The sequence below is a fragment of the Taeniopygia guttata genome, chromosome 6 (assembly GCF_048771995.1).
Source record: "Taeniopygia guttata chromosome 6, bTaeGut7.mat, whole genome shotgun sequence".
Lineage (NCBI taxonomy): Eukaryota > Metazoa > Chordata > Aves > Passeriformes > Estrildidae > Taeniopygia > Taeniopygia guttata.
Window position 1 is genome coordinate 8,613,794 of NC_133031.1, and position 18,736 is coordinate 8,632,529.

An 18,736-nucleotide genomic window follows, 5' to 3' on the forward strand; every position below is an offset into this window, starting at 1 on the left:
ATGAATTCTCTTAGCAAAAGTTTTGTGTAATAAGTAGTGTTTAAGGACAAAACTGATGTAGCTATTTATAGTTTAAAATTTGTTTTTCCTGAACTTTATGTTGTAATAGTTTGTAATATCAATGTCTGAATATGTTAGAAAATTCTTCTGTACTAGGACAATAAATTTTACCTTCTTTGAGTTAAAAAACAAGCATTGCAACTTCTCCCCAATTTATCCCCCCATAAACAGTAGTTAAAATAAACCCTACATACCTTTCAGAATCCTTGCAGTGGTGTTCTGGGGTATACAAGAGGTTTTCATTAGAATGGATTGTAAAGTTTGCACTATTTTTCATACAGAATTTTGCAGGAGAAATTAGACCAGCCGGTATCTGCTCCACCATCTCCCAGAGACATATCAATGGAGATAGACTCTCCAGAAAATATGATGAGACATATCAGGTTTTTAAAGAATGAAGTGGAAAGGTTAAAGAAACAGCTGAGAGCTGCACAGTTACAGCGTGAGTAAACAACTTGTTTAAAATCTTCTGAAGTTTTTTGCATTGTAAGATTTTTATATGTACTTTGAATTTAAGGTAGCAGTGGAAAATAATGGCGCAGGTTTGGATTACAACATTTTCATAATTGCAGTGTTATTGCTTGTTGATGTATTTATACTGTAGTTTAGGGGGTTCTTTATCTTTACTAAAAGGGTGTCTGAAAGAATCAAAAAATAATCTTTGACTATTTTGTGCCAGAAAAAGATGTATCTATCTTTTTTTTCAGAAACTTAGCAGAGTTTCAGCATACAAAATTTTCAAAACATATTTCTGGCCTACTTTGTAGGAGTCATGTTGCAATTTAAAAATGACTCAAAAAATTAACAGCTAGTGAAATAAAGGTCAGCTGTATATAAGAATTTCACTTGTTAATGATTGTGGCAACCTCAGGCAGCTGTAGCACAGTATAGCAGCATTAATTTGCTGTGTCCTTTCCTGTGTAAGATGTCTTGGAAGCATAAAGAGCTGTGGAAGTCATCAGGATCCTGCTGTGCAGGGCTGGGGCCCCTTGCCCTGCCTGCCCAGGCAGGGACTGTGCACTGAGCACTGGGCTCAGCTGCCAGCAGGCTGCTGGCACCTTCCCTTGGACTTTGCAGTGCCAGTCCTTCATTCCTTCCTGGAATGTGAAATTCCTGTCTGAGGATCAGCATTGTGCCTGGTTCTGAGTCAGTGGTGTTGCAGTGCAGTTGGAGAGTCAGTGGATACCTCAGCACATGGCCAGAGAAATCTGGGCAAATGGGAACAGTCAGGATCATCCCCCTCTGGCCAGCCAGGCTAGCTGGAATATTTCAACCTCCGTTTAGAGAAGGAGCTTGCTAGAGGCAGCAGCCTTCCTTCAAGACACAGATGATGGATCAGGAGTGCTCTTTTGCAGAGACCTTGTGCACAAGTTTGTGGCATTAATAATTTGTGGCTGTTAAAAGAAGATAAGGACGGCTAATCTTTGTACTTGAAAATTCTGCACTGCAGCCTTCACTTACTAAAGTTCAGAACAAGAGCAAGGCCTTAGATTAAAAGTACTCTTTGTGCAAATCCAGCCTAATTAATTTCATTTCAAGTATCCTCTATTTTTAAAGTGGTTTCTTTTTGAACTACTGTGATTCAGAGTAAAAAATTGAAAGCATTAATGTCAAATTTACATTGAAAATAAGAGCTGGGTTTAGAAGGACTCTCTCCCTTTGTGAATAGGTTTAACAGAAGTGCAGTACAAATAGGGGAGCTGGTAGGAGTGGTGGATATGTCAGCCTGCAAGGAGAAGATGAAACTGAAATGCAGTTTTCAGATTGGTGTTTGTAATAAATGGTCATTAGAGAGCCTCTAGTAGTAGTCTTAAGTACTTAATGAAATTTGCCTAGAAATTCTGATACTTGTATTACATTTTTTACTTCTGAAACACTTCTAGGGACTGGTTTGGTATGATAATAGTGTGCAAGAGGTGACACTGTTACATTTAGAAGTTATATTTCCACAGAAGAGAGATAAATCACATGTTGCTAATAGTTTGGGAACAGGTTTCTAAAACAGGAATATTCTTAACCTTGAAGGTTGTTGCATGAAGGAGTGATGACAATGCATGATGAATTGTTTTGGCTTTTCTTAATGTCAGGGATTTAACTGCAAGCTTGCTTAAACATTACAAAATCTCACAAAATACATTGTGTATCTCATAAGTCTTCATCACATATTCCATTTTTTTAAAGTAATCTGTCACAAAGCTTTGTAACTTTTCATAATTTGACTTTATCACCTTAAATAATCTGTGGTACCAGACCATTTAAGTGATGTTTGCTGAACTTATTTAGAACTGACAACTCGAATTGCCCTTTGATGTAGAGTAGACCTCTTGTTGGCTTTTAACATTAAAATTGAATATAATTTTAATATTAGTATTTTAATATTGGTACATGTTCTGTTGGACAGTTTCTGTGATAAGATGTGTAGTTGAAAGAGTGCTGTAGAATATATATAAGGTAGCAATTTTAATACAAGTTTGAGTTTGGAGTTTCAGAACTTGTGCTTCCTCCTTCAAAATGAAAATATACCTTTAAAATAATGTCTTCAGTGCTTTGCTGGAAAATCTTTGTAAATGTGGCATAGCATTATTTTAATGGAGCAGGAATCAGTATTTTTTTCTTAATGGTTTTAGTAATGCTTTCTTAATAAAATATTTCTTTCTTTTCAGATTTATTTTTAAAAATACTTTTGGGTCATGCTTGTGAATTTTGTTGTTCTTACATTTTGTTTTCAAACTTGATGTCAAACAGTAGTTTATTTTAGTAGTTACTATTCTGAATTAGGCTTTGAACTAATGACTTAGAGGTGAAAATTTTCAGTGATCTATCCTGAGCGTTTTCTACACCTTCATCTTGAAGTGTTGGAATAAAATTAGGCACAACATACTCGGCTGCCTGAGAATTTGAATTTTAATCAACTTTTAACAAAACGATGAATTTCAGATTCAGAGAAGATGGCACAATACTTAGAAGAGGAGCGACATATGAGAGAAGAAAACTTGAGACTTCAAAGGAAACTGCAGAGGGAGATGGAACGTAGGGAAGCTCTCTGCAGACAGCTGTCAGAAAGCGAATCCAGCTTAGAAATGGACGACGAAAGGTTTGTATTTTTTTGGCCATGTAGATGTGTTGGACTTATTTATCAGTATTTATACTACTTTTTGAATATTATAGAATAATTTTAGAAGTGACTTTTATGTGTGTTTAATATGCACATCAGATTCCAGCATAGTCCAGGAATTGTATCAATGTTGCATTAGTTTTAACACTGAGTAAGAAAATATTTCTATCTGAAGATTGTTTTGGGGATTTGATAATATATATTGAAATAAATACAGCTGTGGAGTTGAAAATCAGGACAATTTGATCACAACACTCTTGGTTTGCTCCTACCTTGGTAACTGCAAGGAATTCTGTGAGGTAGGGACAGCATCTTTACTTGGGCCTGATTTATCCTTTGCAGAAAATAAAATATGTTCAGCCAAATACAAAGGGATACTGTGTAAAACCTTTGAGAGAGGAAGCATTTCCAGAACTGTTGGGTTATTCTTGATGTCCAAACTAAAACATCCTTGATTTGTTTGTCTTTATTGCGAGCTGCTTTGCTTGCCTTGACCTTAGTTGAGTTTTTCATGGTTTATATTGTGCCTTTTAGTGTTTTCTCGCGTCATAGAAATATGACAGTGTTATATCTTGAAAGAGGATTTTAAGTACATTTTGGATAAAACATTCTTAGTTCTTACCAAATGCTCATTGTTTGGTTGTATTGTTGTACAGTATTTTGGATTTATGGTGGTCCTTTAGAATAAATAAAAAAGTTACTCTGTGCTGTGTATTTTTTCTGATACTGAGAGATTTATATTTCCTCTTGGGTCCTTAATATTTTGTTATAAGATGTAATTTACCAGAAACAAAGTACCAGATACTTTGTGGTAAGGAGTACCCTTAAAGCTCAGAGTAGTGTGTTCATTCTAATGAAACACCAAGGCAACTTGACCTATATAGCATTGGCATCTGGTATTAAGATGTAGCAAATGCTATATAAATTAAATTTTTAGAAATAGGGGATTCTGAGCTTGGATCTTTTTCTTATTAGGCTTACCTTTTCTTCCACTGTTTACAGTGTAATGGAAGTACAGTCAAAATCTGAATCTATGAGAATTACCAGTATTAATCCAAAATTATAGTTTCCTAATATTTTTTTATTGCCCACTTGTAAGTAGTGGTAACCAGGAAAATGGAGGAAAATTTGATTAACTATTCTTTGCTTCTAAGAAATAGTCATATTTTACTTTTCTGGTACTACGAAGACCTGGCAGAATAACTCCAAATCAAGTGTTTGCAGTGTAAGTAACAGAAAGCAAAGTGAAGGACAGACGAGTCATTAGTAATTAGCCTGAGAAGATGCAAAATACTTATGGAGCTATATGCCATTATGATCTTAAAACATTGATTTTTGTCAGCTTACATCTTCCTAAAAATGAGGGTGGTGATGGGTCAGCTATCCATTTCTTGCAGTTGCATTCTGTTAGCTGATGATATTGCTTGTAACTGAGGGTAGGTGAAGATGCTCTCCTGAATGTAAAGGACACAGCTCTCCCAAAGCCTCTTTCTCCAGAACAGCAATTTGTCTTAACCCTCCATCCTATTCTTTGGAGTAGCAGGGTAATACCTGAAACCAGGACACATGCCAATGGGGTGTTGCTGTTCCACATCACCTGAGCCAGGCAGTGGGATGACTTTGAGGAAACTCTGTTTGTATGGATTGCAAGGGCATTAAATCAGAGATGCTGCCTTGCTGGAACTCACACACTGGTCTGCATTGGAACCCACTGCGTGTTGCAGAGATAGCTTAGTTCAGTTTAACTAACCTTGCCACTGGTAGCTCTTTTTAAAACTTACGTATTTAATTAAACCCTAATTTATTAGTTTGTTAGTTTTCTGTTGTTCTCTATTGCAGCTACTTTTATTACCTGGTCTACCCAAATTCAAACCAACTTTGGTATCACTACACACCAAGCCTGTGCTAGGGCATGTGGCTTGTTAGCTCTGAATACCCTGGTTAAACACCAGCAAGATGCAGTATCAGAATATGTTTCAAATAGTCTATGAACAGACCTCAAAGTAGTCATTGTGAGTTCCATCAAATAGGAGTAATTTTAATGCTGTTCCGTGTTACTGGTTTTCTTTATTATGATGGGGAAGTAAATGCAGCTACTAAGAATTCCTGAGAACACACTGGTAGAAGAGGAGACAATTAAGTCTCAAAGGGCTCTTAGGTAGCAAATTTGGCCTGCTGCTCTGCTGTGTCCAGTAAAGAAACACAGCTGAATCTAATAATATAAACCCATGTGCACTGGTTTTCAGCCACATGGAGAAGGTGAGCAGGGGGACATCTAATCTAAAGTGACTGGAAAATCTAAGTGGAGAGTGCCTAAGCAGCTCAACCTGAGACTGCCAATCTAGTGCTGTGGGGGAAAAACCCACAAAATCTCTTGAGATAAAAACAGTGAGTGGCAATTAGGAGCAATTGGTGTTATTTTTATTCTTTTATATAGCACTTGATACCAATGAAGAAGCTTCACTGTAGTCAGTGAATGAAGGACAAATAAATATCACTAAAATTATTACAGCTGGGGAAAAATGCCTTGCCTCAGGTTCTGTTCTGTTCAGCTTATCATAGTGAAGTGTGGGATGTGTCCTGCAACACAGCCTGAAAGTACCTTTAGTGAGATGGTCCTGGGTTGAAAATGTCTCTCTTCCAGTGGCAGAAGATGGGATGAGCAAATGTTTAAATGTTGGGACAAGAGGGATTCAAGTAGGAAACAGGACATGTTTTTAATGCTATGGCTGATCAGCTGTTGGAACAAATTGTTAGTACTTTAATGATTTCTTCACCCTTTTTCATGATTTCAGATAAGTGCTGAATGCCTTTCTGGAAGATACACTCCAGCCAACCAAGTTTTTGAGTTCAATGTAGAAATGATGTGTGAAGTGCAAGAATGTAGAATGGGTCAGATTGGACATGGTTTACATCTCTGACCTTAATACATGCTCTTTAATCATATGCTACTTATATGGTTTTAACTGCAAATGCCTAAGAGAAGTCCAGCTGCTTCCATGGAAGGTTAAGCCAGTGTCAGCAATGACCAGAGTTCCTGTCATGACTTCCTAATGTGATTCTTATGGGAATTGAAAAAAATCACAGTGAAACATTTAAAACATGGCACATTTTAAAAGGTTTGATCTAATTATTCTTTGCCTTTTTTTGTTAGATATTTTAATGAGATGTCTGCACAAGGATTAAGACCTCGCACTGTGTCCAGTCCTATCCCTTATACACCCTCACCAAGTTCTAGCAGACCTATATCACCTGGTAAATATTTAACCCAGTTTCTAAAATTATTGTATGCATCACATAGTAACGTGCCCTATTAATATATTTAGGTCTGTAGCCTTTCAAATCTAGTTTGGAGAAAAAAATCCTGCATCATAAATGCAATAGGTTTGCCTTAGGTGTTTTCTAGTGCAGCATGTTCTTGGATGGTGACCAGATATTCTATATTTCAGATCTGTGAACAGATATTGAAGATCAGTTAAGTAGCTATCACTTGAACTTTATTTCTTTTTTCCTCTTTTTTTTCTTTCATGCTGTCTTTTTTTTCCCTCTCCCTTCCCACACAAGTTTCACAACAGGACACATAATTCAAATGGATTTCTAGAGTCTGATGAAGAGCTAGTAATTAATGAGACTGATACTTCGCTCTGAATCAAAACTTCTTAGAGAAGTTTAATTGTGAACATGTTGGAAAAAAAGTCGATTTTCATTTCAGTAGAGAAACGGCTTTTGTACTTCTGCTATTTTCTATTATTAAACAATAACTGTTAAATTAATACTTCCTGTCTCACATACTTTGTATAACAGAGGCCAACAAACTTTTTCTGAGTTTTTAATTACTGAATATATTTTAAGTCAAGTGAAATGCATTTGTGTTACTAACACATTTATTGCCTGAAATTTAAAATCCCTTAAAATTGCACTTGAACATTCATTACAAGTTGTTGACTGTGGGTATTACATGGTGGTCACAAAAACCATGTACATAAAGAAGTTAATTGTGCATGCCTGGCTTTTCCATGTTCACCTCTAGAACCTGCCAGGCAGATGAGATGTGCTCTGTGTTGACACAAGATAGGAATGAGACATTTTATTACACAGGTCTGCTAGAACATATAAAATGTCTTTAGGTCCTTGAATTTTCAAGGTTGACTGTGGTTTCTCAAAGGACAATAAATAGTTTTCGTCCAGGTGTTGCACGTGTGAAAACCAGCTATGGCCATAAGCCATGTTATGATGTTAGAGATGAGCAGTATGACTATGAGTTTTCAGAAGGTTTTTGCATTTCTGAAATGAGCCAAATGACTTGACTTTCAGTGTTTTGCCAGGTGTGTTACCAAGAAAATAATACACGTTTTTGTATCCCTTTCCTGTAACTGGGTGTACAGCAGTGTAGTTGTGCCAAGAGCTGCTCTGGAGGAACAGCTCCTTTGTTTGTGTTTCTCTGTGTGCAGCCTTTGTAACAGTACAGTGTCCAGCTGCAGGTTGGATCTGCAGTCACACGGGTTAGAGCAGCTCTGTGTGGGACAGATTACCTGCTAACTTACAGGCTTGCATCTTGCATTACTTAGCAGTGCACCCTGTTTAGGTGCTGATGTGTCAGTGCAGGAGAACTCTGTCAGTTTATTCCTATACTGAGACTGAAGTGCATTCCTTGTTCCCTGTGAACTTGATTTCCCATCAGTAGTTGATACAAGAGTGAGAATTTTATCTCACAGAGTATCCTGAAACACACTCTGAAGCACAGCTGAAATTATTGTTTCTAACAGAGTTTAGGAGTTTGAGAATTTTGATGTGGTAAATGTTCCATGCTAGCTTGTCTGCACAGGCAGCTGCATTAATCTTCTTTTCATCTAATAAATTAATATCAACACTTGGGAAGTGTCAGACTTCAGAAAAATAGAAGCTGCAGTTTGTTAGAGAACTAATGAGATCAATAGGGAATTTTGTAGAGCTGTCTGTGACAAATGAATGCAGTAATGGATGAAAACAAACAGGGTTTGAGAGTATTTTGTATCTAAAGTAGTAGAGTAAGATGATGTCAGAAGTATCAGCGCAGAATAATAAAACAGCTGTATGTTGCATCAAGTATTTGTATGACTTGGCATATTTCATTTGGGAAATGATGTACCTTGAATATGTAGATTAATATGAAGCAGAATTTGTAACCAGTTAGAAATGCTGTAATTTCATGTGGATAGCTGATTGAATGGATCTGATTCTGGCTTCTGAATCCCAGAGCCTTTTGTGCCTGCATGGCTTGGGATACTACTTTTGAAGACTCTCTGAAGCTGAGATACTGCTGAGATTTCTTGCACAGATCACTGTGCTAGAAATCTTCTAGAACTTTGAAGGTAGTGTAATTACTGTTACTCCTAGGCAGCTGGGGATTAGTTGTTCTAATTACCAGTTAGTCTTCAGTGTAGATACTGTTCTGTCCTTTGCCTCTAGGCTAGATAGATGTGTTGGGCTGCAGAGATGAACTATCCTGAATGTATGTGCAGTGCTCTGGTTTTGTTTCTTTGGCTGCCATGTAGACTTGCATTTGTCAAGCTTGTGGAGCTGGATTATTCCAAAGCAGTTCAGAACTGCCACGTTACAGGGGTGGCTCTGTTTTGCCCATTATTTCTAGGCTCTTACCTCTGACTGGCTGCCTTGTCACCTCCCTGAACATTGACCTGTTCCTATCCTTGGTGCTTACAAAAGCACTTAAGTATAACACATGTGCTCTACAGATAATTAGATTGTATAGTCACAAGGCAGATTAATTTTGTTGTTACTCCATAGTGGCAGGGATTCATGGGAGTAACTTGTAATTTGCACCAGGCATACATTGAAAATGTAACAGAATCAAACAGAATTGAAGGAAGCACAGGGAGTTTTTGTTTATATTACTTCATTTAGTGATCTGAGGCTTGTTCTGTTTTCTCGTCCAGATCTTGTCTCATCTCTTGTAGTCAGAAACACAGGTGCATGCAGACAGGGATGATGCTGAGTGTTGCTGCAGGCACATTGTTCTGTATTGGTTTAGTGTTGAAGTGTGAAAACTGTTAAATCCAGTGTTGTGTTATAAAAGTTTTAATAGGCCTTCAGAAATGTTCTTCAGTCATTGTTCTCCAAAGCTGTTGCTTGAGTCTAATTGTAAACAGCTGAGAAAAGTCCTGACTCCTTCCTTATGATATTCTTGTCAAAAAGCAGAAAGGAGCAAAAGGTTTTGGAAAATACACTCTTTTGAGAAACTCAAGCTGTTCAGAATGCTTTAAGTGTGAACTCGAAGCATTTGGCAGTTGCTGTTTCTGTTTTCCTTGGTTAAATAGAGCTGTACAGGAACTCTGCATTTTTATAATTGAGTTCTTACAAAAAGGAAATACTTGGATGAAAGAATTGGATATTTGCAGTTTTGAATATTGGGCTTTCCTAAATGTAGATAAACAAGTTGCAATTTTAAATGTTAGTTGCTAGCCTAGTCCAGCTAGTAACATTTGCCAGGATGTTTTCATTTCCCCAACCCAAAGATCTTTAAAATGCTGAGGCAAAAGAGAAGGAAGCCTCGGTTCAGATCTGGTATGCCTTGGAGGAGCCACCTAGATCCAGTTTTCTTGTGGAACCTTATTTTGTGACCCAGTGACCCAGAAGCCTAGATGCCTTCTCCAGGCACAACCTCTCTGCTTCTTCAGACTTTATGTAGTTCAGGGAGCCATTTCCTCCATGGAGAATTGGAATGCTGAATGGAAATACTTATGGACTAGAACTAAGCTACTGTAGGAGTCTTACACCATTTATCTTAAGTGAAAAGTTACGTTTAGCATTGTATAATGTATGTTTTAAACATATGGTAGTATGCTACAGGAAAAGAAAATAAATAAGCATCACACTTCTCAGTACAATTAGTATTTTCTAGATGACTTATCTGTAGTACTTACCAGTTTTTAGGCTATCATTGATTCAGAACCAAAAAATCTAAAAAAACCCCTCACACTTTAGTTTTTAATATCAAACAAGAATGTTGATGTTACCTTGTTTTAACAATTTTAGGTCTGTCATATGCAAGTCACACAGTTGGTTTCACACCACCAACTTCACTGACTAGAGCTGGAATGTCTTACTACAATTCCCCAGGCCTTCATGTGCAACATATGGGACCATCCCATGGTATTACAGTAAGTATTTAAATGAGTAAATATTTGTTACCTATATAGTTTGGTTTTTGGAAGTTATGAGTGGTTGTCCTTAAACTTTTTTACAAAACATTTTTGTAAATGTTTGTTTTTGTCTCCTTACTCCAAGATACCTATTGCTGCTTTCTTCAACCCTGATTTTCCTCTTCACCCCTCAGAAACTGATTCTTTTTGGAGAACCTTGTTTTCTGCAAAAGAATAGGATGTATTATCATCTTAAGGACAGTAATAGGTATCATCTTATGGATCAGCAGGCAGGGTGTGAAAAGTGATGTTCTAAGCTACTAAGCCTATCCCAGGAAGTAAAAACATTGCTTTCATTTTTCTCCTAGTCTCCACCATCTGACGGATGAGTCATCTGAGGTTGCTTCAAGCTCAGGTTTTCTTCAGGATGACACACAATGCTACCATCATGTCACTGTAACAGGCAGTTAACTCTTATTTTCTATTGTCATTGGCAAAGAAGAAAGTTAATATAAACATTTGTTAGGGAAATTTCTCATATCTTTCAACTGAATTTATTTCCTTTTTACCTGCGATGTTTGATGCATTTCCACTTCATTGTGTTTCTTCTGAATATTTGTGGAGTTTCATAAGCAAACAAAGCCTAAATATTAACCATATGGCAAAAATACCTTATGGTAGTTGTGTTAAGACCATTTTGATTTTTCTCAGCAGGTATAGTAGTATGTAAATATTCGTCAAGGTTTTTGCTTATACTTGTCGCTCTCAGATGTAAAAGCATATTTTATTAGAATTTTTAGTACAGTGTTAAAATATGGGTGCTTTTGGTTTAGATGAGTGTGCAAAGGTAATTGTTACAATTTCACTGAGCTATGGTGGGTGGGAACACTGCAATGATAGGTAGAACAGAAAGGAAGCTGGCACTCAGCAGGAAAGTAGAATTCTAGTTGGGGCTCAGCCAATGGCTGTGTATCACATAAGTTAATCAGAGGAAGATCTTTATGCTTCTGGGAAACATGGAAACTAACTTTATAAATGGGTTTATCAAAGAACTTGTTATGTTTGTTCTCTGTGAAATACTACTTTTTCCAAAACTCTAAATGAATTGAGTCACTGAAACAGATCATCCTGAGAACAAAATACTAATTGTTCAGAGAAAGGTGTCAACAAGCAGCTTATGGGTTTGTCTCAATACTGATACCAGGTCCCCTAATTATATGTATTCAAATGCAATAAATGATACTAAGTGTTTCAGAGGTATCAGTCAGTTTTCAAGACTCTCTTGGATTTTACATATATGCTTAATCTATTGTACATAGTTGTGCAGAAAAATAGATACAATATATTTGATTTAACTAAACTGCAGTTTCATTCTTGACTCTTCATTTTTGATCTCCATTGCAAAATAAATTTAACTTTACCTGTAGCACATTTTGTATAGAACTGTAATCATGCTTCTCCCCAGAGCTGACCACCTGTGGTCAGTTAGTAATTATGGGTAGGTGTTTTGTCATGCCATGAGATTGTTGATTAATGCTAACCGGATTGGTAAGTAATGAGCATTTTTGTGTCAAAAGTGCAGAAGTTAATGTTGTGGAGTGTGATTTCTATTTTTGCATTGTTAATATTAAAGATGATCCTTTTCCTCCTGCCCCTCAGTTTGTAAAGATAAAGTGGGATTTAAATCTTTCTGTTTAAATGTACCAGTTGTTGAAAATCTGTGATTTCAGTTGAGGGGGTCTCTCTAACAACTGCTTCACTCCTGCAGCTCAAAGCATTGGAATATTTTTTTTGTTCTCCAAAGAGCAGCTTGTATTATGCTTTGGTTTTGCTCTAGTGTGTGGGCTAAGAGTCTTTCAGAGAACTAGAGATTCTGGGCAGACTCTGATACTCACAGAGTACACCCACCCACACTCAGGTACCACATACTTGTACCTCATGTGCCCACAGCATGAAGTCAAGGGCTCCTCAGCACCTACTGGTTGGGCAGGCACAGCTGGGAGATACTGTGCCTGCAGCATCTCATTTCTTTTTAGGTTGCTGGTCATCACGGGTAAACATATCTGCAGGACATGTCTTGTGTTCATTTCCTGCAAGCTGACAGGAAGGAATGCATTTTCTCTTTGATGTCAAGAGTACTCCCCTTTCCTTTGCTACTCCATTTCAGAGGAAGATTTATTTTATGTAAAAGTTGTATTGTGACTCCTGCAATGTTTTGAAATTTCTTCTTCCCACATAATTGTTCAGACTTCTTTGTGCGATTTTTTTTTTTCCTTTGCCAAGTTTAGAGGACTTGCACCTAACATTGTTCAGGAGTGTGTTAAACATAATTTCAATATTTGTTCTGCAGAGGCCTTCACCACGAAGAAGTAACAGCCCCGACAAATTTAAACGTCCCACTCCTCCTCCTTCTCCAAACACGCAGACCCCAGTGCAGCCACCTCCGCCACCACCTCCACCACCTGTGCAACCTCCGGGCCAAGCCGCGGCATCGCAGGCAGCCAATTTTCAACATGCAGTGCATCCCTCCTCTCAGCCTTAGTGCATGTGCTCAGCAGTCTCTATGTCAGAAGTGGACTCATAACACGGAGCAGTTTACTAAAAGCCAAAGGCTTACTTGGCATATTTGGATTTGACTTATTTGCACTGAGGTTATATAGGCTTCACTGTTAATTGTGTTGTAAACGTTTGTATAAAATGCAGCCAGTGTTGTGGGTCTACAACACTAACTTAACAAAGTTTTCCATCAGTGTTTACTTGAACTACATGTATGTCCATTCTCTGGCTGGAACATTTGCTACTCTGTTTGGTAATACGGCATTATGTCGTTTTGCTTGGCTCCAAAGCTTCATTTTCCTGGCTTTTAGGTTTGTAAAATTAAAGGGATACCTTTTTATATTTTTTCATGACAATTTGCAGAAAATGAAAGGCATGATGGGCTACGTGATAAATTCTGAAATATTACAGTGTTTACCAAGCTTATAGAAGATCAGCACTATGTTTCAGTCATTTAAAATATCAGCTTCTAGTGCAAAAGTGAGTCAGACACCCTAATCAGTGCCCAAGACACAAGCTCTCTGGTATTACATAGCAAATAAGCTTAATTCACAGAGGACACATCCGTACTTCTCCTGTTTAAAAGCACCTCAAACATATGGTACAGTCAGAACTTTACACTGAGAGAACTGGCTTGTTGGAGTCTGTGGAATGTACAATTTGTGGACCTTAAGATTTGATGATGTCACTTGACATTTCTGTTAACCTGTAAGCTGCCCATACCATGTGCCCTGTCGCAGTGACTGTAGGGGAGTGTGGTCCTGCCCACAGGTTACTGAGAGCTGATTCAAGTGTGTGCTCTTGGAATTTTTTGCTGCAGAAGGCGATGTGATTGTAGAGAACAACTGATGATAATTTCTTTCTTGTTAAAATATATTCATTGTGATGCCCCTGAAGCAAAGTTTGAACAGGTATTTTCAATGTTCAAAACTTAGAAAATGAGATGAGCATAGAGGAATATATTGGCATAACAGCCAAAACTTTATATTGCTTGGTAGAAACAGAGTACAAGAAAGTAGCACAACATGGCACTAATGAATGCTTATTTAGCAGCCTAAGCCGGTACAATGTAAAAAGAAATGTATTCCAAATACATTCTTTCCATTCATTTAGCACAAATAAATTGGTTTCACTTTGCAGTGGAACAAAGTGTCACTTCTTCATATTGACATCCTACTCGGTTACATTTTTCTTGAGGTTCCTGTTGAGTACTGGGATTTATATATTATTGATAATTTTAAATGGTTTACCTCATATGTATGGATATGTGGGCCATGGAAAATGACAAGAGAATGTTTATTTTATGAGAATATGTATCTGGCTATAATCAGAGCAGAACATGAGTAATTTATCTTTTGTTTACAAAAGTTTGTTTGACATGCTTAATGCTTTATTAAGGACATTTTTAAGAAAGAAGTACAGCATTCTGGTAGTATACTAATACTTGTACATATAATGTCATGTTTGCCACTCACCTATTCAGTCAGAATTGCAAACTGAAAATCTTCATGAAAATAGTGCTCTAAATCAAAGTTGTAAGTTAAAATAATGTTGTAAAATGTTCCGCTTAAGGCAAAATTAGAATTTCTTCACCGTAGCTATGTAGTTTCAGCTCTGAGAGAATTTAGAGAAATGCATATATAGTCTATTACACTTCTTAAACCAATATGGGATCAAGTGCATTATCAAATTACATTACATTAATTATGGTAGTTACTCTCCAGTCAAACAATTCTCAAGATTGTGACAGACCTAAAATTTGACCACTACTTCCACCTGAAAATAATTGACCATAACAGATGCTCAGCTTGCCATAGAGGAAACTCAGCTGTGAGCATTATAATTAAACAGAGCTCCTGAACAAATGATAGGATTGAATGAGAGAAAGTGACAGATAGTCAGAGGTGGGACTAAGGTGAAGACAGGATCAGCTTAGTTTGATGCTTGTCCTTTTGTAAACATAAGACGAAGAAAAAAATATATTCTTTATTAAGTAGGATTCCAGCTCAAGTATCCCAGAATTTGCATTGGTGCCCTCCTTTCTGAAGTGCTTTGAGATCCTTGGATGTATGGCTCTGTGGAGGGCAATCTCATGGTGGTGGTAGCACAAATGTGGGTGGAAAGGGAAGAGCCTTTGATGGTGTTTTAAGATCTCAAAATGGAAAATTGCCTAGAATAATTTACATTTGAAGCATATTCCAAAACTGAATTTGTGTAACCCAAGTTCAGCTGCTGTTATAAAGTGTCTTAGTGAACTTTCCTTACTGTTCCAGTGGGACTGTTACCGGAAGAAAGTGAAGAACTGACAAATGTATACTAAACCTTGAAAGTGTAAAAAGGCACTAAATTGGCCTTATTGAACTAAGAACGTTGAACAAACATTTGCTTGAAATCAGAAGTGTTAAACTCTATTTGTAGACTTTTTGAATAAGATGAGAAATTGTGCACAACCATCTCCTAATAAATGTAAATGGATTTTCAGTTTTCCTTGTGAATTATAGTCATGAATTATGATTTTGCAGCTGTGATTTTATCAGATCTATAGACTGGAGAGACTCACTTGACAGTGAGGTCCAGCTCACTCTGAGGGCTTAAGTGCTTTGTTTCTCTCAGAAGCACCTGGGTGGTTTTCTGACATCCTTTTCATCACTAATGCCTCTCAGATGCACACTGCATTGTGACTAGTTTTGTAAGTCCCCAGAAGCAATTTCTAGCTGTGTGGAGCATTTTGTGAGCATACCCCTTCACAGCTAAAGATTAAAAAAATAAAATCTACTTTTCAGCTGTTTTAGCGGTGCTTTCCTCTCTGACAATCAAGCAGCTTTCTTTTTGTATTTTCTCTCGAGGGATCTGGCTTGGACACTGGAATGCAGCTGTAGAGCACTAAGAGTTTATTTTATCCATGATTTGTTCCAGTTCTTTGGAAGAAGAGGTGGGACTGTTTGGAGGTAGTCTTCAGCTAAAAGCCAGATAAGACTGTTTTAATTACATGTACTCATCTGAGAGCACATTCCCAAGGACAGAAAATACATCAGAGTTTTTCCAGAAAGTGTTAGTGTTTTTCTATTGGCAATTGGTGTACTGGAGCTTAGCAGAACAGGATTTCTTTCCTGTTAAAATGTTTTCATTTAGGAATCCAGCTGCCTGGGTGGAATCCCTGTGCACTTCAGCTGAATGAAAAATGCAGTCCTGGAAGCAATGACAATGAGAAAGCTTCCTGGGATCTGTGCAAGTTGCACTTGTACAGACTACATGGACTCTGTTAAATAAATGGAAACTGATCATGGAGACAAATAAAAGCCTTAAATAGTATGTCAGTCAAAGAAACACAGTGTCTCATCCTCGGTGTCAATTATTGCTTTGCTAAGAGGATGCAGCCAGGGACCTTGATTGAGTTTTACAGTGTTTTTCCTGACCCTAGTGCTTAGTTTTACAAGCAGTACAAATCCTAATACTGTTCAACTCTTTCTGATGTTTCCTTTTTTTCAGTCATGGCAGTCTATTTCTTTTTGATCCTTGGGAGTCTACAGAGCATGGACTATGCAGAGCATATTTCTCCAGTTCAAGCCATCTCATAAGAAACAGAAGGTTTATGAGTGTAAGCTATAAAATTATAATACATACATATGTTACAACAACCTCCTTGAGAGGAAAGATCTCTCCTCTTGAAGAGAGAGCAAACAGAGCCCCTGAATACCAAATGGACTGTATGCATAGAGACAATATGGTTTCCTCAGTTCCCCGAGGAACAGAATTCCTCTCCCAGCCTTTCTTTATTTTTAACATTTGGATCAAGGTTCTTAAAAATTTAAATTATTTGAAATTCCACGTCTCACTATAACAAGTACTCAGGATACCTTCATGTTAATTTTGGGTAACAACCAAATTAGTCAACAACCATTAGTCCCGGTACAAGTAGAGTTTGAGTCAATGCCTCTGTGTAGACAGGAGGAAGTCACTGAACACGGCAGACTGTGGCCTTTACAATGCAGTTTAAGTGGGAGTGTGTGCTCATATAATGATTTATTTTTCTAAGCAGCTGGTTTTGGATTTTAGGTGTGTTCTGAAGAGGAGATAAACTGTGGAGTTTGGCACTGCATTACAGGCAGCTGCTGCTACCTTAGGGAGAAGAGTGCTTGTGCCTGTTCCACTAGTTTGGCTCCAAAGAAAAGTACTACCTCATCTTTCAGTTGGGATGATGTGGCCACAGGGTCAGCAGAAATGTCGTAGCTGTGTTAGGTTTTGTTCTGCATGTATTACCTGGATGGGAGTCTTTCGTCACTGGAATGGGGCTCCAGAGGTTATAATGCTTTTGTAGAGGAGGAGTGAAGAGTTAGGACAGATGGTTGAAGTTTGAGTTTGTGAAAATTGTGTCTCTGTAGTGAAACTGCTGCTCAGAGTGCTCTTTTTCTAGGCCTGGAGATTGCCTGTATTAAAACTGTTTCGGGGGGGAGGGGGGGGCTTTTTTAAAATTGTGATTTCCATTGGAAAAAATGCTGTGTTGCAGTTCTTCAAGTTTATGACGTTGGTATCTAATTGAAAAACAACAGCAAAAAGTCACTAAAAGCAACTCCCCTTTCCATAGAAATATTGCAAGTAGTCTTCTGTGTGCAAAGGTGGGTTTTCTCATGATAAAACACAAATCTGTATCTTTAAACTGGGATGTTTTATTCTAGTGGTAAAACCTAAGCTGTCCAAGGCACTTTACTTTGTGATTGCTGACTTTTGTTTTGGCAGGTGTTTCAGATGAAATCTAAGCCTCCTGTGGAGGAAGAAAAAAATCACCTGACAGCTGTTGACTGTTCCTTTCCTGCAGAAATACAGCATTTTCCTCAAATGCAAGTGGAACAAGCATCCTTGAGCTTTTCTGAAGCTTATATTTAATTTCAGTACCTTGGTGATTACTCTTGTATATTTAGAGAATCAATAAAGCCTCATTATAGCTTGATTGGGTGTCTAGCTGGTTGTTCTATGTTTTTCTGATTCTAGTGAAGGAAGCCTTTTCAAATTTGGATCAAACAATGGCCAAAGTGGAGACTTGTTGAGTATGAATCCAAGTGGTGATTTTAAGAACATTCACTGTGTTGGTGTGGGTCAGAGCTTGTTGTAAAAACCTCAGATAGAAAGAAGTTTGGTTTTTTTAGCAGGTTACAGTCTATTCCTGTACTAGCTGTATTATTGCTTTTTTGTATATCTCAAGGTGTTTACATATACTTGTAATTGTTACGATGTGTCTGTAATCAAGCTCATCTGTGCCTTCATGCAGACTTCCAATAAACACTTGATTTTTTTGTATTTACTTGTATGGAAGACTACTGGGTGGATGTATATTTCCTTCTTTATCAGCCTGTCATCACTGGGAAAAAGAGTAAGAAAAATGAGAACTAGGGGTCAGAGAAAAAAACATGTTTGTCTTTGTTTTTGATGTCTTTGATTCTAGTTGGGCCATTCCTTGTGTCAAATGTCTGAGTGTGTAACCTGGGCAATAACCTGTTCACATAATAAAGTTTACATAGGAGGTGCTCTTCTCTTTGCATTAGGTGGATATTCAAAGCTCAAAGCATGCTTGACTCCATCAGTTTTGCTTCTGTCTTGGAAGAATGTAGCTATATTTCTTGAGTTATTATTGTGGGGAAATTCCAGAATACCTTTCTGAATTAAACATGTCTGTTTAACTTCTCACAGCTGCCTTCCATGGGAGTTCAGGCTGTTTTTTGCCACAGCAAAAGCTGCAGTATTTTTGGTCTTAGTTGACCTCCTTACCTTAAAGGTACTTTTCCTTGGGAGGGTAAAGCAGATAATAGAGTTTCATCTTTTTACCATTTTTTTTCTCAGTTCATAAGCGCAGAGAAGCATATTTGTACAA

General features: G+C 37.5%; 1 protein-coding gene across 2 annotated transcripts in view; it reads left to right on the forward strand.

Annotated features, from left to right (window-relative positions):
- CCDC6 (coiled-coil domain containing 6) overlaps positions 1-18,165 on the forward strand; it is a 52,429-nt gene extending 34,264 nt beyond the window's left edge. The window contains exons 5-9 of one of the 2 annotated variants that reach the window (XM_030275810.4): positions 342-502; positions 2,998-3,154; positions 6,330-6,430; positions 10,208-10,332; positions 12,665-18,165. In XM_030275810.4, the coding sequence (XP_030131670.3) occupies positions 342-502; positions 2,998-3,154; positions 6,330-6,430; positions 10,208-10,332; positions 12,665-12,856 (736 nt within the window). In that variant the 3' untranslated portion in view covers positions 12,857-18,165. Of the gene's footprint in view, positions 1-341; positions 503-2,997; positions 3,155-6,329; positions 6,431-10,207; positions 10,333-10,682; positions 11,675-12,664 lie in introns of those variants that run through there. The other variant, XM_030275811.4, reaches the window with a different exon arrangement.
- Positions 18,166-18,736: the final 571 nt, after the last annotated feature.